This window comes from Oenanthe melanoleuca, chromosome 3 (genome assembly GCF_029582105.1).
Source record: "Oenanthe melanoleuca isolate GR-GAL-2019-014 chromosome 3, OMel1.0, whole genome shotgun sequence".
Taxonomy (NCBI): Eukaryota; Metazoa; Chordata; class Aves; order Passeriformes; family Muscicapidae; genus Oenanthe; species Oenanthe melanoleuca.
The window spans coordinates 91,203,716-91,224,469 of record NC_079336.1 but is presented as its reverse complement, the minus strand read 5'-3'; the positions used below and the strand labels follow the sequence as shown (position 1 = coordinate 91,224,469).

At 47.1% G+C, this 20,754-nt stretch overlaps 3 protein-coding genes across 7 annotated transcripts in view; 1 reads left to right on the top strand and 2 right to left on the bottom strand.

Moving 5' to 3' along the window:
- Nucleotides 1–6,247: 6,247 nt before the first annotated feature.
- LOC130250524 (acrosin-like) lies at nt 6,248–8,816 on the bottom strand. Its single transcript, XM_056486259.1, has 5 exons — nt 8,580–8,816; nt 8,083–8,304; nt 7,504–7,769; nt 7,093–7,238; nt 6,248–6,619 (listed from the first exon to the last, which is right to left on the bottom strand). The coding sequence occupies exons 1-5, from the start codon at nt 8,648–8,650 to the stop codon at nt 6,434–6,436; spliced, it is 891 nt and encodes a 296-aa protein (XP_056342234.1). The 5' UTR covers nt 8,651–8,816; the 3' UTR covers nt 6,248–6,433.
- A 1,377-nt stretch (nt 8,817–10,193) lies between these two features.
- Nucleotides 10,194–13,145, bottom strand: LOC130250525 (acrosin-like). Of its 3 annotated transcripts, none has more exons than XM_056486260.1 (5): nt 12,527–13,145; nt 12,035–12,250; nt 11,453–11,718; nt 11,037–11,182; nt 10,194–10,562 (listed from the first exon to the last, which is right to left on the bottom strand). In XM_056486260.1, the coding sequence occupies exons 1-5, from the start codon at nt 12,595–12,597 to the stop codon at nt 10,377–10,379; spliced, it is 885 nt and encodes a 294-aa protein (XP_056342235.1). In that variant the 5' UTR covers nt 12,598–13,145; the 3' UTR covers nt 10,194–10,376. The 3 variants fall into 3 exon arrangements, with proteins under 3 accessions (XP_056342235.1, XP_056342236.1, XP_056342237.1); XM_056486261.1 differs by having other exon boundaries at nt 12,074–12,250; XM_056486262.1 differs by lacking the exon at nt 12,035–12,250.
- Nucleotides 13,146–15,954: 2,809 nt separating this feature from the next.
- The window catches only part of RAB3GAP2 (RAB3 GTPase activating non-catalytic protein subunit 2), a 39,840-nt gene continuing 35,040 nt past the window's right edge, over nt 15,955–20,754 (top strand). For 2 of the 3 annotated variants that reach the window (XM_056486241.1, XM_056486239.1), the window contains exon 1: nt 16,034–16,213. In XM_056486241.1, coding sequence (XP_056342216.1) covers nt 16,105–16,213 — 109 coding nt within the window. In that variant the 5' untranslated portion in view covers nt 16,034–16,104. Of the gene's footprint in view, nt 16,214–20,754 lie in introns of all 3 variants that reach the window. The other variant, XM_056486240.1, reaches the window with a different exon arrangement.

Here is a 20,754-nt window from a genome sequence, read left to right as displayed (position 1 = left end):
GTTTCCTGGTAAATTTTAAAAGGCTTAATAACAGACAATAAGAGACAAACAATAAAGCAAAATGTTATAATGGTTGGGTGCTTGACGTTCAGCCAAGAGCACACATTAACTCAGAAATCTTCGTTACATGCATTAACCTGTTGCATATTCATAGACCTTTATGCATTATTCAAAATCATCTTGCCCTGCCCCCCCGCCCCAACCTGGAAATAAACATTTTTATTTTTCTTCTTGTGGCTCCTTCTTGTCGGTGCACTTACAGATAAGAGAGATCAATAAATTCCTTTTGCTGGAATTCTGGTGTTCATCGCCCCTATCTTCATCCAGATAGGATAATGTAAAAATGTGAAGAATTTTCTGATTATATTTTACCATTCTTTGAGTTAGTTACATGAATAAAAGCTCTTTACATCACCATGTTATAGCTCAAGAAAAATATATATTTATCACACTACAATTTCTAAGTTTTGTAATAGCAGGACTAAAAGAAACTATATTCATACAGCAAAATTTTCCAACATTATACATATAGCATTCATTTTAATATTTGTGAAAAGCCAATAAAATAATATGTACTTATAAAAAGTATAAAAATGGGGCCGTCTCACAGTTCAGTCAGCAAACCTGTTGCCTGTAGAGGAAGGCACCTGCAGGATTTCCCAGTTGCTGGGAGTGGTTCTCCAGTCATTCACTGTTATAGTGGCTTCTCCTCTTACAATTCCTTGTGAATGATTTGATGTCCTGCTTACTTATCCTTTTGCAATTCTTTGCCAGGTTGAGTTACACTAAATTACATTTATTCCTGAAGTTGGTGTCTGTGTCTTCTGTGCTGACCCTGCCTACATGAGAAACAGGCATCCAGAGCTGCTGTGCTCTGCGTAACCCCTGCTGGTATCTCAGCAGCCTCAGCCAAGAATTCCTTCATATGATCTCATCTGAATCTGCCCTCTGGCACTGTAATGCCATTGCCCCTGGTCCTTGTAGGACCTGCCCTTATAAGAAGGCTCTCTGCTGCTTTCCTTAGGCCCCTCTTCTTGCAGGATGAGGCTGAGCAGTCCCTGGATCAGGCAGCTGCTGAGGAATCCATTTGGGGCAGGGAGCCGGGTGTGCAGCTGCAGTGCCAGCTGCAGATTGAGCTCTGGCTGGCAGGAGCCTGGGACCAGAGACTGTGCACCCTTTGCATGACAAAGGGCACAGGGAGCTTTGGCACAGGCCAGGAATTTGAATGGGCACTTACTGGAGTTTGGGATTTTTTTGTCCCCTCATTATAAATGAGAAACAAAAGTCTCGATATTCAGCAAAATTTAGATTGGTTTATTTTATATAGACAGAGCAACGCAGCGTGCTGGGGAAAATGTGAAGTATCACCAACCACTCCACACTCCACCAAACTTGGTTTGCAGCTCCTTTTTATAGATGATTTTCCTTGTAGTAATCAATAGTTTTTATTTTTTTGTTGTCATAATTCTGCCAGGTAAGCAGTGATGGTCAAAGAAACATCCATGGAACTCCTCTCCAGACAATTTGTCAAGTAACCATCTGGTCTTGGTAGATAAAGAGCAGTAGAAGTGGGAAGTCTGGTTTTAGCAGATAGGTTGCAATTGATTACACAAAGGCAGGAAATCTGACTTTGTGAAATCTTTCAGGCTGTGGAAAATCTTGTTTTACAAACTGGTATTAAATAAAATTTATTTAGAAAACACAATATTCATAATAGGAGTATTTAAACAGAATGGTTTTAATAATATATTTTCCTTTATCTCGGTCCATGTTTTTATCTAAGTATTCTGGCTTATAAAAACTCCAAAACTTCTATGATTAACACGAATCTTTTATAAATTATCACACCCCCTTTTCTTTTCTCTCAGGGAATCTTCTTCCATTTGTTGCCTAAAAGAGGGGAAGAACGGATACTTAAGAGAGACAAAAGATGTAGCCAAGGAGTAGGGAAGGGGTGCAGTTTGCTACTGTCTCTGGGTAGGAGTGCTCTCTTGGGAAGTATAGAGATAATGCGAGATTTTGGCTGGGCGGTGAGGGGCTGGGCTCAGCTCCTCCCTCTCTCTCACTCTCGGAGCAGAGGGTAATGGCTGGGTTTGCTGCTGCTGTGGGGTGAACTCGCTGCCACCATGGAATTCTGTCCTGCACTGCTTTTCCCCTTTCTATGGGTGAGCTTCTGCTTGCAAGAGTAGCTGTTGAACTGGGACCTTTCCAACATCCAGCCTCACTGGGAAGTGGATCCTGACTCCCTCCCCCTTCCCGGAGGTTGCCTCTCCCAGCTGTTTGTGGCTGCTGCTTGCAGGAGCCTGGCAGCCACTGCCCAGCTGTGCTGTTTTCTGCTGCTGATTTGGGCTTTTTATGCTGCACATTAACCCGACACTCCGTGCCTGCCTAAACACTCCGCAGCTTTTGGCACTGCTCTGGAATCTTTGCTACGCTTTCTCACTTCGGTATGGGCCTGCCTCTGCTGTTCCAGCCTGTTGCTCCGAGGTTCCTGCAAAAATCCATTAAACTTTTTGAGTGGCACTGCGAGCGGCTGCTTCCTGTCAGTTTCCAAAGAAAGCCACTTTTCCATCTCTTCCACCATTACGGCGTGGGACTGGCGGCCGAACCCTTGGCACAGCGCCCCCTGCAGCCGCGGGGGAATCATCACACCCACCCTGCCTGGCCAGGAGCCACCAGCGCCCCCGCTGGCTGTGATGGGAACTGCACCAAAGGGAAAGTGCCTGCGGCTGAGAGAAGGCTCCTACTGGGTTTCTGCTTGTGTTGGTTGTTGCTGCCATTGTTGTTGTTGGTTTGCCTTTTTATACATGCTAGGAAAGGACTGTTATTCCTGCATCTCATATCTGAAAACCCGATAATTTCAAAGTTATAATAATTTGGAGGGAAGGGGGTCACGCTTTCCATTCCAAAGGAGGTTCCTGCCTTCCTTGGCAGACACCTGTCCTTTAAACCAGGACAATACTGAGTGCCACAGCAGGAGCCGATGGCTCTTTATGGAATGAGACATGTGACTCTGCTGACAGAGCTCCAGGGTGGAATGACTACAGAAACCTGCTCTAACTGGGTGAGTTTGATTCCCGTGGGTAGGGAATCAAACAGGGCACCTGTCAGCTCACTGGAGCCACCTGTGCCTCCAGAATTGTTGCATGGGAGAGTTTCCTCAGCACTGTGGCAGCCCTGATGGGACTGTGGAGGAGTACCTCTGGAGCTCCCTCCTCCAAATATCCAACTTGCTGAGATTTTTGAGGTAGGAAGGAGCCAGAGGAGGAATGTTATAATTCTGTCTGCAGAGTCTGTGTAAATTAAAAGGGTGAATTTGAGCCTCTCTGTAGTTGTGGTATTTGGTGCACATTTGGTGAAATCATGGGTAGTGGATGGAGAAGGCCTGCACAGTATGATCAGCCTAAGGTGCCCACAGAGGAATTGTGGAGGACTCCATAAGTTGTAAGGTGGCAGAACTCGAGTCTCTGCTCAAAGACTTCTGGAGACAGGCACAGGGAGAGTCTTGTGTTCTTTGTGCCACACAGTAGGGGCTATGGTCCCATGGCACACACGGAAGGTGGTTAAAGTCCCTTCTTTGAATGCAAAAAGGGGTTGCATGTGCCTTGAAGTGTTTGATGTGATGGGAAATATCCCTGGTTTAGTCGAGGGGATCATGGCCGAGTTTGTACAGAATTGGGAGAAACTATTTAGGCAGCAGAATTTTGCAAATACAGCACAGTAAGGTTGTTCCAGGATGACTGGGTAGCTCTAAGCTGGTCTGCTCGCTTGGCAGGGTAATGACCACCTCCAACCCTGAGTGACACTCTTGCACTCAGTATCTTTAGTGATGTCCTGGTTTGGAGGACAGGTATCTGCCAATAAAGGCAGAAGCTTCTCTTTGAAATGGAGAATGTAAACCCCCTCCCTTCAAATTATTATAATTTTGAAATTAAGGGGCTCTCAGGCAAAGATATGGGAATTAGGAATAACAGTTATTTACTAGGAAAATTAAAATACAAATACAGTATTACAAGGAACAATCCAAAAACACTGACAGAGTCAGAATACAACCTGACACCCTGTCAGTCAGGGTGTTGGCAGCAGTCCCATCAAATGGTGGCTGCATCCTCCTGCAGTGGCAGATGTGGTTCAGTTTAAGCAGTGCTCCTGTAGAATGGTTTTCCTCTGAAGGTCCAGAGATGATATAGAAAGGTCTGGCTTTCCTCTGGAATCCAATGCAAAGAAGGTAACTTACTGTCCAAAATCTCAGTTTTTATCTAGGTAGGAAAGGCTTGGCTCCCCATCCTGGCTAGAGCATCTCCCAATGGGATGATGTAATTTTATCAGTCATGCAGTGGGACTCAATGGCCCAACAGCAGATGATATCTTCATGGAGGGAGGATGAGTTGTGGAAAAGATAAAGATGATTGCCCCATCTTGTCTTAAAGATGGACCATTAGCAGATGGTATGTGCCACTGAGACAAGAAATCACTACCCCACCCAGTTTTAACAGATGGTGATAGAATACACATTTTCTGGACACATCAACCCAACACAAGTGAGTAGGCAGCTTCCAACATCAGGAAGTACTTGAAGAAACTTATGCCAGGGTGTTAGGGACCAGTACAGATTTGGAGTGATTCTCAGCACAGCCCATCTTGATTAAGGCAAAGGGAAGAGTGCCACCTGCCATGAGAAAGGACTCCGTTGGTCTGGTGATGCCAGACTGATTTTCACCTATTTTTCTTTTATATATTCTCTGTGTTCTTTGCACATATATTTGTAGCTCTGTAGCCTGTTGTTGTGTCTGTGGTTTTCCCAATACTTTTCCCTGCCTATTCCCTAAGCAGAAAGACAAAACATATTTCAGAGCTCTAAGCCCTGGATGGCACAAGGCCCCAATCCTGTCTTTGTTCTTCTTGGGAACCAAGTCTGGAAACAGCTCATTGAGAAACATTTTCATAAACAAAGTTTAGTTTCCATCTGGGAGAGGGGAAGGGCAGTGCTGTGAAGGATTTAGAGACCCTTGAACCACGGGAGGAATTACTTTGTGATGTGTGGTCCTAACCGGTGATTTTTGTCAAATATGCTGCTTTGCTAAGCTTATAAAACTGTATACACCCCATATGGGGGAGGAATTCTGTGGACATGTGCCATATCTGCACTTGGAAGCCTCCAATAGACATGAGCCTTATATCACCTAATATACTAATATTATGTCAAAAGTGTGTTGTTTTCTTTCCATGCCATCACTTGAAGCCAAGAAAAGTAGCCAGAAGCAGGTGGCATGACACCTAGCCCAAGGCTTTTTGAAGCCTTCTGTAAGATGAAGAAAGTCAACATTCACTTGCCTTCACCTGGAAAGGACAGCAACTGCCTTCAACAAGTATTACTCATGGCATTCCAGAATCCTCTACAATTCCGCCTTTCACCAAATAGTATCAAAGTTTGATTGAGGGGAAAATTTGTAGCTGATTTGTTAATAAACAAGTTCAGATAAAAAAGTTTCTTCCCCAACCTGAGGGGATTATGTGTAGCACTCAGGCAAAGAAGTACAACGACATGCAGTTTGTGTCTCTGCTCTTTGATTGCCCGTTCTCTCCATCTGCCAGGCTTATTCAGCCCTCTCATCTTCCTTGACTCCTTCCTTTCTCTGCCCTTGTCTCCTCCCAAAAATGGAGCCTAGCCCAGGGATCTTATCCCCTGAACTCACAGGTTTGCCCAGCCTGTAAACAGCCTTGGTGTTGCAGCTGCTATTGACCCACTCACCTTGGCCTTCCATGGCATTCCTGGTGTGCTGTCCTACTGTTCCTGCCAGGTTCCTCTCCTCACAATGAGCCCAGCTCTTCCTTTGAGTATCTGTGAAGTGTGACCCCCTGGCACAGCAATCCCCCTTTACTAGCTGTGAAATCTGGCTCTGCCTCAGGGCACTGGCACTGCAGTCAGGAGCCAGGAGTTTCCCTTGCCATGCTTGGGAGTTTCCCAGGTGTGTTCCCTTAGGCCAGGCTCACAGCAGGCCCTATTGAGCAGCCCATGTGCCTTTGAGCACCACCCCCAAGGTGTCAGCTTTTATCCTATCCCCTTCCTAGGCTTGATGTGCCAGGTTTCTGCAGCCCATGGTGACTCAGAGCATTGTCCTTTCTGACCAGGCACTTTGGAGCTCTTTGAAGCCACTCTGTCCCTTTGTGGCCTCAAGGTTATTCTGCAGGGGCAGATCCTGCCATTTCTTGCCTTGCCCAGGACTTGGAAACCCACAGAAAAGCTGTATCCCTGTGAACAAAGGTAAATCTATTTCAACCATTAAGTCAACTCCAGGTTCTGCATGCACACAGGGGGCAGGACAGAGCAGGCTTTTGACACTGAAGCTGCCGTTGGATCAGGAGGTATTGCCCCAGCAGGAAACAGTTGCAGTGCAGTGCAGCCTGCTCTGGATCCTGCCTACTCTGATGCTCAAGAAATATTTTCACTTGTCTTCATGCCGACGTTGGCCAGGATCCAGTCATAGAAGTGCTGAGTGGAGGTGTAGACTCCAGGCTGCTTTGCTCTGGCGCAACCTCTTCCCCAGCTGGTCACTCCAACAACCCAGAAGAAGTCACTGTGTTTATCTTGGCACATGAGAGGACCACCGCTGTCACCCTGCAGCAGGGCAGAGAGGATAAAGGTGGTGTTAGTGGCCCCTGTCTGCACTGGGGCTGTCTCCTTCTCTCCCACAGCCCCTGTCAGAGCTGTATTCCAGGCAGAGGAAGGCTCTGCTCAGGGGCTGGAGCCTCCAGGAGCTTGGCTGTGAATGGCTTTGGGTCCTGTAGGGTAGGACTCTCTCTGTCCTCTCTGCACAGGGCTCCTGGATGTGCAGAGGATGGACGTTTGGCACCTGGATCTCTGGGCTGCCAAGAGCACTAGCTGGGCTTTCTGGGCTTTGTGGCACAAGGGGGGCACTGAGCAGGCAGGTGTGGATGGGGAGTGTGTGGGAAGCCCCAGAGCAGTTGGGGGAGCAGGGGCTGGGAGGGTGACTGAGTGGCCGTGCAAAGCAGTGCCTGGGCTGTGTTGGGGCGGTGCTGCCCGGGCTGCTGGTGCTGCTGGGGGCTGAGTGGCTCATGGCATGCTCTTACCTGGCAGGTGTCGATTTTGCCCTCTGGGTAACCAGCACACAAGTTGTGGGTGTGGATTTTCCCTGCATACCAGCGGCTACTGTTGCAGAGATGGACATCGATTAGCTGGACTTCAGCCTCCTGTAGGACGTCACTTGAGTTTTGAGCTGTGAGCAGAGAAAGGAAGAAGTCCCCTGTAGTACCTTGCCAGTTCTGCTCCCTGCTTGGGCATAACCCCTTCTCTAATGTTTGGCTTTCCCTCCGCAGAGGCACTGGGGTTCTGTGTCCCTGCTGTCTGCCTCTAGTGACCAGGTCAGGTCTGTCCCTGCAGGGGCGTACATCCTGCATTCTGGCTTTGGCCTCTGCTGTGGAGAAGCCCAAGCCATGTCTCAGTGTGCTGAGCTGGTTCTGGAACTTCTCTTAGGAACTCACCTCTTGCAGTGACGGCACCCCAGCCGGCCACCCAGCAATTCTGCAGGTCTGACAAGTTTGTGGTGGGCTCAGCCACGCAGGCCACCTGAGTGTAGGGGTTGCACTCAACAGGCTTGCTCAGCTGCAGCAAAGCAATGTCGTTACTCTTGTCATTTTTATTGTAGTTTTCGTGAAGCACTAACTTCTTAATTCTGCGCAGTTGTGCTCCAGGTCCTGGCTTAGTCAACTGAGTGGCCCCAATCACCACATACACCACGCCAAATTTCCTGGAAAGGAGATGGAGAGAGAGCTGAGGGTGAGCAGAGCCATGTGCCACAGCAGCCCAGCAGTTGCCAGAACTCTGCTTGGCAAGGCAGAGAGGGAGCTGTGCTCTGGCAGGTGTGAGTGGCCTCACATGCCTTAGGCTGGGGGAATGCCAAGCTGGAAGCTGCTAGGAAGCCTTGGCACAGGGCCAGGCTTCTCCTGAGCAGTGTGGCAGCTGGGCTGTCTGAGAGGGAAGGGGATAGGAATATCAGGTGGAGCTGTTAAGAGGGCACCTGCTGGTGTTGTGGGGATATTTCATTTCCACCATCTTTTTACCTGATGGGGTCGAAGCAGTGAGCTGCTGTGAGGACCCACTCTGCATTTATGAGAGACCCTCCACACAGATGTCTTGTTCCTGGTATTGCAGGATGCTTAAGGCTGACAATCCAGGGCCAGGACCCTGACTTGGCATCTGCGCCACCCACGACGCGTGTCGTGTCGACGACTTCATCCAGATACTCATACTCATACATCAAGGGTCGGAGCCCACATATCCCTCTGCAAGAAGAAAGTCATTTCCATGCTTGTTCCTGGCCTGCTGTGGCTCAGGCTGAAGCTCAGCCCTCTGCCCTCCCCACAAGGGCTTGCACACACAGCAGGCCAGGGAAGCCCATGGGCTGTGTGTCTGTCCGTGCCAGCACCTGGCTGCTGCAAGGAACTGAGGCTTCCCCATGGGGCTGGGAAGCTGTGGCCTGGCCATGGGGGACAGGGGGCCCTCCAGGGAAGGCCCCAAGTGTTGCCATGGCTCCCTTACAGCATCTGGTGCCACTTACCCACAGTCTTCCCATAAGCCGTGTGCCAGCCCAGGCACGGTGAGCAGGACGAGGAGGCCGAGCCCATTCATGGCTGCCAGAGGCGCGTGTCAGCTGCAAGCACTGAGGGCTCCGTGCAGCAGCACAGCCACAGCCGCAATGCCCGCAGCAGCTGCGCTGCCCGTGGTGCCCTCGGCCCCGGGGCTGATGTCACAGAGGGCTGGGTTCCATGTTCTGGGCACCGTGGGGGCTGTGGAACGGGGCCCACTGGGGGAGGGGTAACATGGAATCAGTGATCCATGGAGTGGTTTGGGGTGGAAGGGACCTTGGAGATCATGTAGCTCTGACCCCCTTGCCTTGGGCACAGAGGGATAGCTTGCACTGGAGAAGGCTGCTCAGAGCCTGGCTCAGAAGCTGTCCTGGAACACTTTGAGAAACTGGGCATCCAGAGCTGCTCTGGGCAATCTATGCCTTTGCCTCTGTACTCTCACAATCATGAATTCCTGCATATGATCTCATCTAAAGCTACTCTCTGTCACTGTAATGCCATTTCCCCAGGTCCTTTTAGGACTTTGCCTTTTAAGAAGGGTCTCTGCTGCTTTCCTTATTCCCCTCTTCTTGCAGGATGAGGCTGTGCAGGTCCCTGGGGCAGGCAGCTGCTGAGGAATCCATCTGGGGCAGGGAGCCGGGTGTGCAGCTGCAGTGCCAGCTGCAGATTGAGCTCTGGCTGGTGGGAGCCTGGGACCAGAAACTGTGAGCTGCCCACACTTTGCTTGACAGAGGGCACAGGGAGCTGTGGTACAGGCCAGAAATTTGAATGGACACTGAGTGCTGCAGCAGGAGCCGGTGGCTCTTTACGGAATGGGACATCTCCGAGTCTGCTGGGGGAATCCTGTCTGAGGTTGAATGGGTACGGATACCTGCTCTGACTGGGTGAGAGTGGTGTGGGTAGGGAATCAAATGGGGCACCCAATGGCTTGTTGGAGCCGGCTGTGCCTCTCAAATGGTCACACAGGGTAGTTTCCTCAGCACATTGGCCCAGATGGGAGCCAAGGGCACCACTGCTGGAGCATTTGCCAACAGTCTTGGTGTTGCAGCTCCTGTTGGCCCACTCACCTTGGCCTTCCATGGCATTCCTGGTGTGCTGTCCTACTGTTCCTGCCAGGTTACTCTCCCCATAATGAGCCCAGCTCTTCCTTTGAGTATCTGTGAAGTGTGACCCCCTGGCACAGCAATCCCCCTTTACTAGCTGTGAAATCTGGCTCTGCCTCAGGGCACTGGCACTGCAGTCAGGAGCCAGGAGTTTCCCTTGTCATGCTTGGGAGTTTCCCAGGTGTGTTCCCTTAGGCCAGGCTCACAGCAGGCCCTATTGAGCAGCCCAGGTGCCTTTGAGCACCACCCCCAAGGTGTCTGCTTTTACCCTATCCCCTTCCTAGGCTTGATGTGCCAGGTCCTCCAGCCCGTGGTGGCTCAGAGCCCTTTCCTCTATGACCACGTAGTCTGGAGCTCTTTGAAGCCACTCTGTCCCTTTGTGGCCTGCTGTCAGGCGGGTCTGCCCTCAGGCTAACTGTGCAGCTACCAATTGTGCGAGGCTTTGCTTTGCCTAGGAGTTGGAATTGCACTGACATGATGGTTCCTTGTGGTCATAGGCAATTTTATTCAACACCGAAGTCATGTCCAGTGTCTGCCTGCGCAGGGGAGAGGTGTGAGGGCAGGATAGAGCAGGCTTTTGGCACTGCGGCTGCCATTGGATCAGGAGGTATTGCCCCAGCAGGAAACAGTTGCTGTGCACTGCACAGATGCAACTCACCCTGCTGTTCAGGAAGCATTTCCAAATGGATTCAGACCCATCTGGGCCAGAATCCAGTCATAAAAGAGCTGAGTAGAGGTGTAGACGCCAGGCAGCTTTGCTCTGGCGCAGCCTCTTCCCCAGCTGGTCACTCCAACAACCCACCAGGAGTCAGCATTCAGGTCCTGGCACATGAGAGGACCACCGCTGTCACCCTGCAGCAGAGCAGAGAGGATTAAGGTGGTGTTGGTGGCCCCTGTCTGCACTGGGGCTGTCTCCTTCTCTCCCACAGCCCCTGCCAGAGCTGTATTCCAGGCAGAGGAAGGCTCTGCTCAGGGGCTGGAGCCTCCAGGAGCTTGGCTGTGAATGGCTTGGGGTCCTGTAGGGTAGGACTCTCTCTGTCCTCTCTGCACAGGGCTCTTGGATGTGCAGAAGATGGACGTTTGGCACCTGGATCTCTGGGCTGCCAAGAGCACTAGCTGGGCTTTCTGGGCTTTGTGGCACAAGGGAGGCACTGGGCAGGCAGGTGTGGATGGGGAGTGTGTGGGAAGCCCCCAGAGCAGTTGGGGGAGCTGGGGCTGGGGGGGTGACTGAGTGGCCGTGCAAAGCAGTGCCTGGGCTGTGTTGGGGCGGTGCTGCCCGGGCTGCTGGTGCTGCTGGGGGCTGAGTGGCTCATGGCATGCTCCTACCTGGCAGGTGTCATTGTTGCCCTCTGGGTAACCAGCACACAAGTTGTGGGTGTGGATTTCCCCTGAGTACCAGCGGCTACTGTTGCAGAGCTGAACATCGATGAGCTGGACCTTGGCCTCCTGCAGGTCATCACTTAAGTCTTCATCTGTTAGCAGAGAAGGGAACAAGCCGCTGGCAGGTCCTTCTCAGTTCTTCTCCCCTGTCTGATAGGAATCCCTTCCCTAGGGCTTGGCTTTCCCTCTGCAGAGGCACTGGGGTTCTGTGTCCCTGCTGCCTGACTCTGGGGAGGCCATGTCTCTCTCTGCAGAGGCATATGTCCTGCAGCCTGGCTTTGGCCTCTGCTGTGGGGGAGCCCAAACACCCCTTCAGTGTGCTGAGCTTGCTCTGCAGGCATGAGTCCCTCTTGGGAACTCACTTCCTTCTGTGGTTGTACCCCATCCAGCCATCCAGCAGTTTTGCAGCTCTGAGACTGTTATGGTTGGGTCAGCCACACAGGCCAGCTGGATGTAGGGACTACAGTCGACAGGTGCGTCCAATTCCAGCAAAGCTATATCATTACTTATATCACTTCTCTTATAGTTTTCATGACGAAGTAGCCTCTTGATCTTGCGAACTTGTGCCTCAGGGCCAGGTGGAGTCAACTGGGTGGCACCAATCACCACATTCAGGACACCAGTTTTCCTGGAAAGGATTGGAGAGAGGGCTGAGGGTGAGCAGAGCCATGTGCCACAGCACCCAGCAGTTGCCAGAGCTCTGCTTGGCAAGGCAGAGAGGGAGCCGTGCTCTGGCAGGTGTGAGTGGCCTTGTATGCCTTAGGCTGGGGGAATGTCAATCTGGAAGCTGCTAGGAAGCCTTGGCACAAGGCCAGGCTTCTCCTGAGCAGTGTGGCAGCTGGGCTGCCTGAGAGGGAAGTGAGGGATAGGGAATAGCAGGTGGAGGTGCTGACAAGGCACCTGCTGGTGTTGTGGGGATGTCCCCATTCCCTGTTCCTCCTTACTTAAACTTGTCAAAGCAGTGAGCTGCTGTGAGGACCCACTCTGCATTTATGAGAGACCCTCCACACCAATGCCCCAGGCCTTGTATCCTGGGATGCTGGATGCTGACAATCCAGGGCCAGGCCCCTGGCTTTGCACTTGCACCACCCAGAATGCGTGTCAAGCCGTTGTCATCAGGTGTGGAGTCAGACAGCATGGGTCGGAGCCCGCAGGTCCATCTGCAAGAAGAAACTTATTTCCATGCTTGTTCCTGGCCTGCTGTGGCTCAGGCTGAAGCTCAGCCCTCTGCCCTCCCCACAAGGGCTTGCATGCCCAGCAGGCCAGGGAAGCCCATGGGCTGTGTGTCTGTCCGTGCCAGCACCTGGCTGCTGCAAGGAACTGAGGCTTCCCCATGGGGCTGGGAAGCTGTGGCCTGGCCATGGGGGATAGGGGGGCCCTCCAGGGAAGGCCCCAAGTGTTGCCATGGCTCCCTCCCAGGGCCTGGGGCCACTTACCCACAAGCGTTCTGTGTGCTGTGTGCCAGCCCAGGCACGGTGAGCAGGACGAGGAGGCCGAGCCCATTCATGGCTGCCAGAGGCGCGTGTCAGCTGCAAGCACTGAGGGCTCCGTGCAGCAGCACAGCCACAGCCGCAATGCCCGCAGCAGCTGCGCTGCCCGTGGTGCCCTCGGCCCACAGCTGGGGCACAGAGGGCTGATGTCACAGAGGGATGTTCTATGTGGCTGTTACAGGCCCAGGCAAAAATCTTGAAGATTTTTCTAGTCTAATTTTCTCAGGCTCAGCTAGAGTTTTTTCCCAAGCTAGAGACCTTTCTCTAATGTAAACATAAGAAAAAGAATTATAATGAAAGATAAACTCCTGGTGGTTCTATGAGAAAGCCTGGGGCAAGGGTGTTGTTTCTCTGACCAGTGAGTGCTGTTCTTTTCCTTGCCTTCAATCCTTGCTATAAACATAGGATTGGGTTTTAACAAACTGCTCTCTTTCTTGCTGCATGCTAGAGAGTGCCATGTTACTGTGTGTCCTCTCACCTTCCACAGCCCCATACAGTAACAGGTTCCGTGTTCTGGGCACCGTGGGGGTCTGTGGCACTGGGGTCCAGGGAGGGAGGAACAACATTGAATCAAGGAATCAAGGGGTGAACCTTGGAAATCCTCTAGCTCTGACCCCCTTGCCATTGGGAGAGAGGGAGAGCTTGCATTTGACCCCGTTGCTCAGAAACTTGTTCTCAAGCACTTTGAGGGATGGGGCAACCACAGCTGCTCTGGGCCAGCCATGTTGGTGCCTCAGCAACCTCACAGTCAAGAATTTCTTTCTAATATCTAATCTGAACCCACTCTCTCTCATTTTGAAGCCTTTCCCTCTTGTAATTTCTTGTGTTGACTCAAACAAATCATTACCTGCATTTCATAAAATGGAAATCAGAATGTAGCCTAATTATGTATTTTTGTAAACTGCACTTAGGTCTTTGTTCAGCAGGATGTATGTGGCAAATTATTATTCTTACTGGAAATGTATTGTTAATTTTGGCTATTAAGTGTTTATCTGAATGTCTTTAGGAACTTTGCTTAAAATTATCTCAGATGTTTTTCAAAGTAGTTTTGTTTTCTGTAGCCATCCATATATGTATAACAAATCATTAAAAATTAATGAATGTTGAAATTCTAACAAACACACAAAGGTTTATTATGTAGCCAAAATGTTAAATATGAGTTTATCTGTATTCAAGACTGTCTTGAAATATCAGGTTATTTGCTGAGTATTCATTGCCTTATTTTATGCTTTCATTGGTATCTTGGTAGCTCGACTTCTTCATGTGCAGCAAACCAGGCAGGGATATAAGTCTTACACTGTTCACTAGTCTCTAATGAAGAAAATTTTCATAATGTGATGAAAGCTTCACTAAAGAATGACAAATCATGTTGTAAATTTAATTTCTTGCATACTGTTTATTAATTCAGTTGATATTACTAGTGACATGTGTGCATGCTAGAATTCTAAACTGTCATTAAATAGTTTTCTTCATAGGCTTTCCAAATTAAATTAGAGCATCTGCAAATTAACCAGCCTCTTGTCTCAACTTTTCCCACACTGTGATCTTGTTTCTCTAAATTATCCTTTCTATTGCTTCACATCATGTAATTCTATGCCTGTTTGGAAAAACAGGATTGAACAACTCTGTATTGAATAACCACAGGATTATTCATCTAGTTAAATTCAAGTCTAACCTATGTATTGCCTGAGGAGCCACAGATTTGAAACATAAACACAAAATGTTCCTGTAGTCACCAAGAGCAAAATTACTGAGCCCTGGCTACTTGTCCTGGGTACAGAGAAAAAGACAAATGGAGTTTCTAGCAGTATTTTATTCAATACCACCTACCTCATTGTGGGGCTGTGGTTTCAGCAGGAAATCTGGGGTGTTGGTAGCAGAAAGCTCCTCATCTTTTTGCTGGGCTCGTGGAAGGGGCTGGGACTGCATGGCTGCTTGGCACCCAGATGAAGCCACCATGGGCACTGCAGAGTCCCATTGCTGCCACCTCAGGTATATTTCCATAGAATGATTTATTCCTTATGACATATTATTAGATGAAAGTTCTTAACCAGTGTAAAAGTTAAAACTACTAGTAGAGTATAGTACAGGGTATATAGTGCACTATATCAAAGCAATTATATTAAACCTAGCAAAAAGAAACAATGCCAGGCTCCCTCTCTTCAGGAAGTGTTTGTGTTTGTTCCATGTTGAATACCCTCTTATAGGTAATGCCTCTTTTGTGCCCTCTTTTATTGGTACTGTGTTTATTGCAAGATTTTCAGTAAAATTGTGACTCCTGCTTGTGGTCTCTCCAAGAGTTTTGCTGCTTGTTGGAAGAGGGTGGAGGAGGAGGTGCAGTTCAGTGGGGTTAACTCTCCTGCTGGGTTTTAAATCAATTCATCACTACAACAAAATAGAACACCTGAAGACATGACAGAGTTGCCAGGGTAAATTAAAGCCAGTTTCTTTGCATATCTCACAAGAGATTTTCTGGAGTCTGTGCCTCTATGAAAATCCAACTGGAGCCCACTTTGGCATGAAAAAATTAGTTTAATCTCTGAAGGTTTTTAAAGACCAGGTAGAAGATCTAGACCACAAACCAAACTTGCAGAATAACGCGGACTTTCTCAGATATTTCTGCTTTTAGCTACATAAGACACATTGCTATCTATCACATAAAAGACCCTGTGAGAAAACAAGAAACAGAATTCTTATATACATATATATATATGTGTGTGTGTGTACATATAAAGGCTAGTTAAGTAAGATCCATTAAAAAAATTGACAAGTCTTATGCATAGAGGAATTTGTGTTTCCTCGGGGCCCAGATAACATTTCCTGGTGTTCTTCCCACACATTCTTTTCTTTCCTTACCCAAAGAGGAGGTTTTGGAGGCTGCAGGTCAGCTGTCAGCATTGTACCAATGTCACTCCACAGCAAATCTCAATCATCATCATCCCTGCTGTCACTCAGATGCTGCAGTGTCCAAAGGAGGAAGAGAAATGGGTTGACATTAAATGCAGATAAAAGCTTTGTATTTGCAAGAGCAATCAAGACTGAAAGAAACCCTATTCTCGGTAACCAGAAAAGGTGTTTTCTATTCATCAAAGTAACATGGGGGTTTTGGGCCGTGCTGGTTCATCACTAGGCCTGGACAGTGAAATCCAGCTGAGGGAGTTGGGGCTGTTTAGCTGGAAAAAAGGAGGTTCAGGGGTGACCTCACAGCTCTCTACAGCTACCTGAGAGGAACCTGTGGGAAGGTGGGCGATGGCCTCTTTTCCCATGCAGCTAAATGGCCTTAAGCTGCACCAGGGGAGGCTTAGGCTGGACACGGGGAGGAATTTCCGCGCAGAAAGCGTGATTAAACATCGGAACGCGCTGCCCAGGAGGGAGGCGCGTCCAGCGCTGCCGCCCTCAGCCCCTCCCGTCGGGCCCCGCCCCCTTGGGAGCGGCGCATGCGCCGTGCGGGGCCGCGCCGGGCCTGAGGGAAGTGCCCGAGCGTTTCCGGGTTGGGCGGCGGCGGCGCCACCGTCACCGGGAGCATGTCCTGCGCCCTCGTCCCCTTCGCCCACTTCCAGGACCTGGACTTGGCCCGCGACTTCCTGAGCCCGCACCGCCGCCAGGGCAGCGCCGCGGCCGCCAAGGAGAGCGGTGAGTCCGGCCCCGGGGCGCGGGTGTCCCTGCGGGCCCTGCGCTCGCCGCGGCCGTGCCAGCCGGGCGCTCGGGGTCGCTCCTGTGGTGCTGCCACATCTTCACCTGCGAACTCGGACTTTCCTGGCGTTCCGAAGTGTCCAGCTGTTCGCAGGTGTCACTCCTTACCCTGTAGTGTGGAGGCGAAGTTCTTTGGCCACTGACTCTGCGTGCCCCAAACTTTAAAAGTTTGTAGGTTTCTTGCTGGGAGTGCAGTTGTCTGAAGACGCCCTCATAAAAACAACACACGTTGTGCATTCAAGGTTAGCTAGGAATGCAGAACGTGCTGAAAGTGTACTCAAGGTTTAACTTGGCAGCTAAATTAAAAGACAACAAATCTTAAAGTGATTACGACTGAAGTTGTGGACCAGGTTTCTGCTGTGTGAGGCGGTGCACAGTGCAGGCTGAGCCTGGCACAGAAGCTGTGTTCTCAACAGATCCATGTCCAGGATAGAAACCACAGGGAATTGAATTTCGTGTGTTTGTTACCGCATACTGTGTTAACTGTACACTTTATGTGTATAGATATAAACCCCCCCCAATATGTACAAACTATATCTGGATGATGTTTTTTTGGTTTCTGGCAACAGTAGGGAAGGAAAGTATTTGAAGAGGTTAATGAGGATGCTTGAAAAAATTCTCACAGCTGTGGACAGAACTTTAAGAGAAAATATCGAAGTGCAGTTTTAAAAGCTTAAAATGCTTGTGGGGGAATTAGAAGAGGGGAGGATGGTTTGTATTTAAAGTGACCTTTGGAGTTAATCTAGTCCAACCCCCTGCCATGAGGAGGGACACTTTTCAGCAGACCAGACTGCTCAAAGCCCCATCCAGCCTGTCTTTGAACACTTCTGGAGAGGGGGCATCCCCAGCTTCTCTGGGCAACCTCTGCCGGTGCCTCATCTTCTTTGTTATAAACAAAAAATTCTTCCCAATATACAGTATAATTCCCCATTTAAAACCATTGGTTCTTGTCCTGTAGCTACAGGTCCTGTAAAAAAGATGGCACAACAATTGTTAAAAACTTTTAAAAGTTCATTATATATACAGCTCGTTAATTTTGCCACTAAAACTTCTGTGTGCAAAACTTTTGGGTAGAAAACAGTTTTCTGCTGCTGCTTGTTCTGTGACTCTGATGGTTTTTGAAAAATACATACCAAGTTCCACATGGCTATTCTTTAGTATCTTCTATCTAAAGAAGGGATTCTGGAAGCAGAAGGCTTCTGTTAGTATCTCTTGAATTCTGAAGATAAAAGCAAAGGATTGGAATGTGTCTGTGTTTCTAAAAGTGAGTGTTGAAAAAAATTAAAGTATTTTTCTCTTGATGGTACATGAGAGGCATTTGTGTAAAATAACTTGGGTGTTTTATTGGAGTGAATTTATCAAATGGCAGCCATAAAGAGAAAATATTTAGTATGTTGTAAAACTACAAAAATAAAAGAAGCAAAGAAGATGCATGTTCCAAAATGTGCTGCTGTTTCATTTTAATGAGTGGGCTGTCTTCTGGACTATTTTTATATTTGCTTATTCAGTCATTGAGGCAGAAGCAAGTGTTTTTCAAAATAATGCTCATTTAGATTCATTGAAATATTTTGGATTTGTGCCTGTAACTTTTTGCTATCACAGCTGTTCTCATGCTTCAGGATAAATAAGTATAAATGTCAGCAAGTGAGAGTTCCCAAAGTGGTTTAGAATAAGATTGTAACTTAGTAGTTTTCAAGCAGAAATTCTTGGTGCATTTGTGCTTGACAAGAGAGAAATGCTGCTGTGACTTGCAGAGGTATCTTAAACTAGAAGTGAGTAAATTGTGCTTTTTATCAGAGAATGCTTTGCTAGAAACTCTTCTGTTGACAGAATGTACTGTTTTAAAACAGTTGTTTAATAAGGTTGCATATTTAAAAACTTGGATTTTAATCTCTTTTTATATTTTTACTATGTTGGTAAAAAATAAAATCTAGGGTTTTTTTTACTAATAAGTTCAGCCAAGGAGATGTTAATTTGTTTTCAAATCAAACTTTAGTTCTAAACTTAAACTGTGTTCATATTTATGCAAACAGTTATACAAACAGCAGCAAACACATGTCAAAACTCTTAGGTTTATTTTTGTATTTTTACCTGGGACAAGAAACTTTCATTTACTTTATTTTTTTTTTAAGCTGTACTCCAGGTGTGGGAAAGCTTTTGCTAGTATTTAAAGTTGCAGTTAAAATTGATGGCTACCTTAGGAAAATAAATATATATTAAGTATTTTCAATTAACAAAGCACACTTGAGTTAACAAATTATTTAAATAATAACTCAATATTTTGAGTGTTTAGTAGAATTTTCAAGAATTCTTGTCGGGTTTTGGGTAACAAATGTTTTTGAAAAGGTGCCTCTGGCATCTTCAGTGTGTGGGGTTTAGGGTTTTTAGTGGTGGCTCTAGGCCTTGTCTTTTTTATTTCTTAGTTTTAGAGCAAAGAAGTCTTTAATGCTGCTTTAACTTTAGTCATATTTTGATTCTAACAGAACTAAGCAAAATATTTTCTGTGAGTGTATATGCTGCTGTAAAATTTAAGGTTATTATTGTAAAAGCTTTTTTGCAGTAACATTTTAAATGAAGAGAATTTGCTTGCTTCAGAAAATACAAGCAGTATGTGTTTCTAAATCAGATATGATACTATGACTTTAATCCAGTTTTGAAGTTAGGTGTCTTTAATTTGAGTACAAAACCTGTAACCCCAGAATTGCCATGCTGGAATAATTTGAGTAATGCTGATAGACTGCTTGAGGTGACCATTGATCTGCCATGAAGGAAAATAGAGCTGGTTTATTGTCCATAGTGAAGAGAATAACAGGTGTTGAGTTGGATCTTGGCTCATGTGCTTTAAGTAAATAAACCTGGTGTTACAGAGTGAGCTGGTTAAATATGCTTCATATGGAGTTACTATATCTTTACTCTTTAGGAAAAAAAAAGAGAGTGCTTTTTCATATTTCAATGAAGAGGACTTAAGCATGAGAATTTAAGAGTCTGGGGAAAAGTCATGCTGCTAATGAGGCACCAATCCTCTGTGGAGCCTGAGCTTAGTGGTGTCTAAGTGGCTCTGAAAACTCCTGTTCTAGCTGTGCAGATACTGGGAATAGGAAGTGTTTGCATCACATTTAATTTGACATCTTGCTGTGTTGAAGAGGTTTTGGGCTGCTGTTGTCTGGATCAGGAAAGAGCTGTAACAGTAAGAGAGAGCTGTCTAAAATAAAGGATGCATATGAAGGAAAAAAATTCATCTTATTTGCAATATGTGATAAAGCTTTTCAGGCATGACAAAATTTTAGCATTCAGAAATTAATTAATAGATATTTGCCTGAACAGAGCAGAAAGCAGAGCAAGACAGATAACATTTTCCATAATTTTTATAAATTAAAAATTTTAACTGCAATTTATTTAGAGCAATGTGTGTCTCTGTTCTTCTAGTACACTCACAGCTTGAACTGTGTTTTAATACATTTTATAGGCTTGATGACAGCAATTCAGTAGGATAGCCTGGTAGGACTGCTGATAGGTAAACTGTGAGGGGTGTTAAGGTGGAACAAAAAATTTAGTGTTTTTTTGATGTGCAGATATTTTTAGTTAGCTGTTGTGTTTATCTCCCAATTACCTCTATGAAATTAATAAGGAAAAAAGCCAACAAACCCAAACTTGACTTTGAGAGTTCCCAAGCAATGATATCTCCATTTATGATAGCGAGTTTGTTCTTATTCAGGGGAAGAAAAAATTGATCCCCTGACCTGAGGGCTTCCTGAGAGCTATATGGTGTCTCCTTGCTGCTTCTTTTTGCAGTAGAAGTGGTGACTTAAGCCTGTCAGAGAAACTCCTTTCCAAAATCCTGCCTTGTTCCTTTGACAACAGCCTGAAAAGTGCTCTTCAGCCCAGTTCCTCTAAAAAACATCTTTGGACTTCTACACTTTGTTTTATCTGGATCAGCTGATTTAGTTCAGAAATACAGAAGGCCAGGATTTTATTTCGGAGTTGCCAACAAGGTTACAAAGGAAAAAAAAATTACAAAATGAAATTCTAGATTGCATTTAGCATTAGGGTTGTTGTTAACTGCTTCTGTATCAATCTCATTGAATCAATTATATTCCTATTGAATACTGTGCTGACAAGCTCTTTTTCACTGCCTCTTTAATCAGATCCTCCTTTTCCAGATTGTATTTACATTTAGGATTTCTTTCTTTCAGTTTTCCTGTAAAGTGTCATTAAAATACGTGCTCTGCATGAATTGGATTGCATCTGTAGCAGTTAATACTTCTCAGATATGGGGTAAATGACATGCTCTCAGCATACATGACAGAATACTGTCAGAGTACTTCATCCAAATTTTCTTCTCACCTGAGCATAGACTCATTCTTTATTGCTCTAACTTTAGGCATCACTTGCTTTTGAGAAGTGTGGAATACTATGTTTTCTATGTAATCTGTTTTATTTGTTTCCTATGGGCTTTGTTTTTTTCCCTCTGGTGTTTCAAA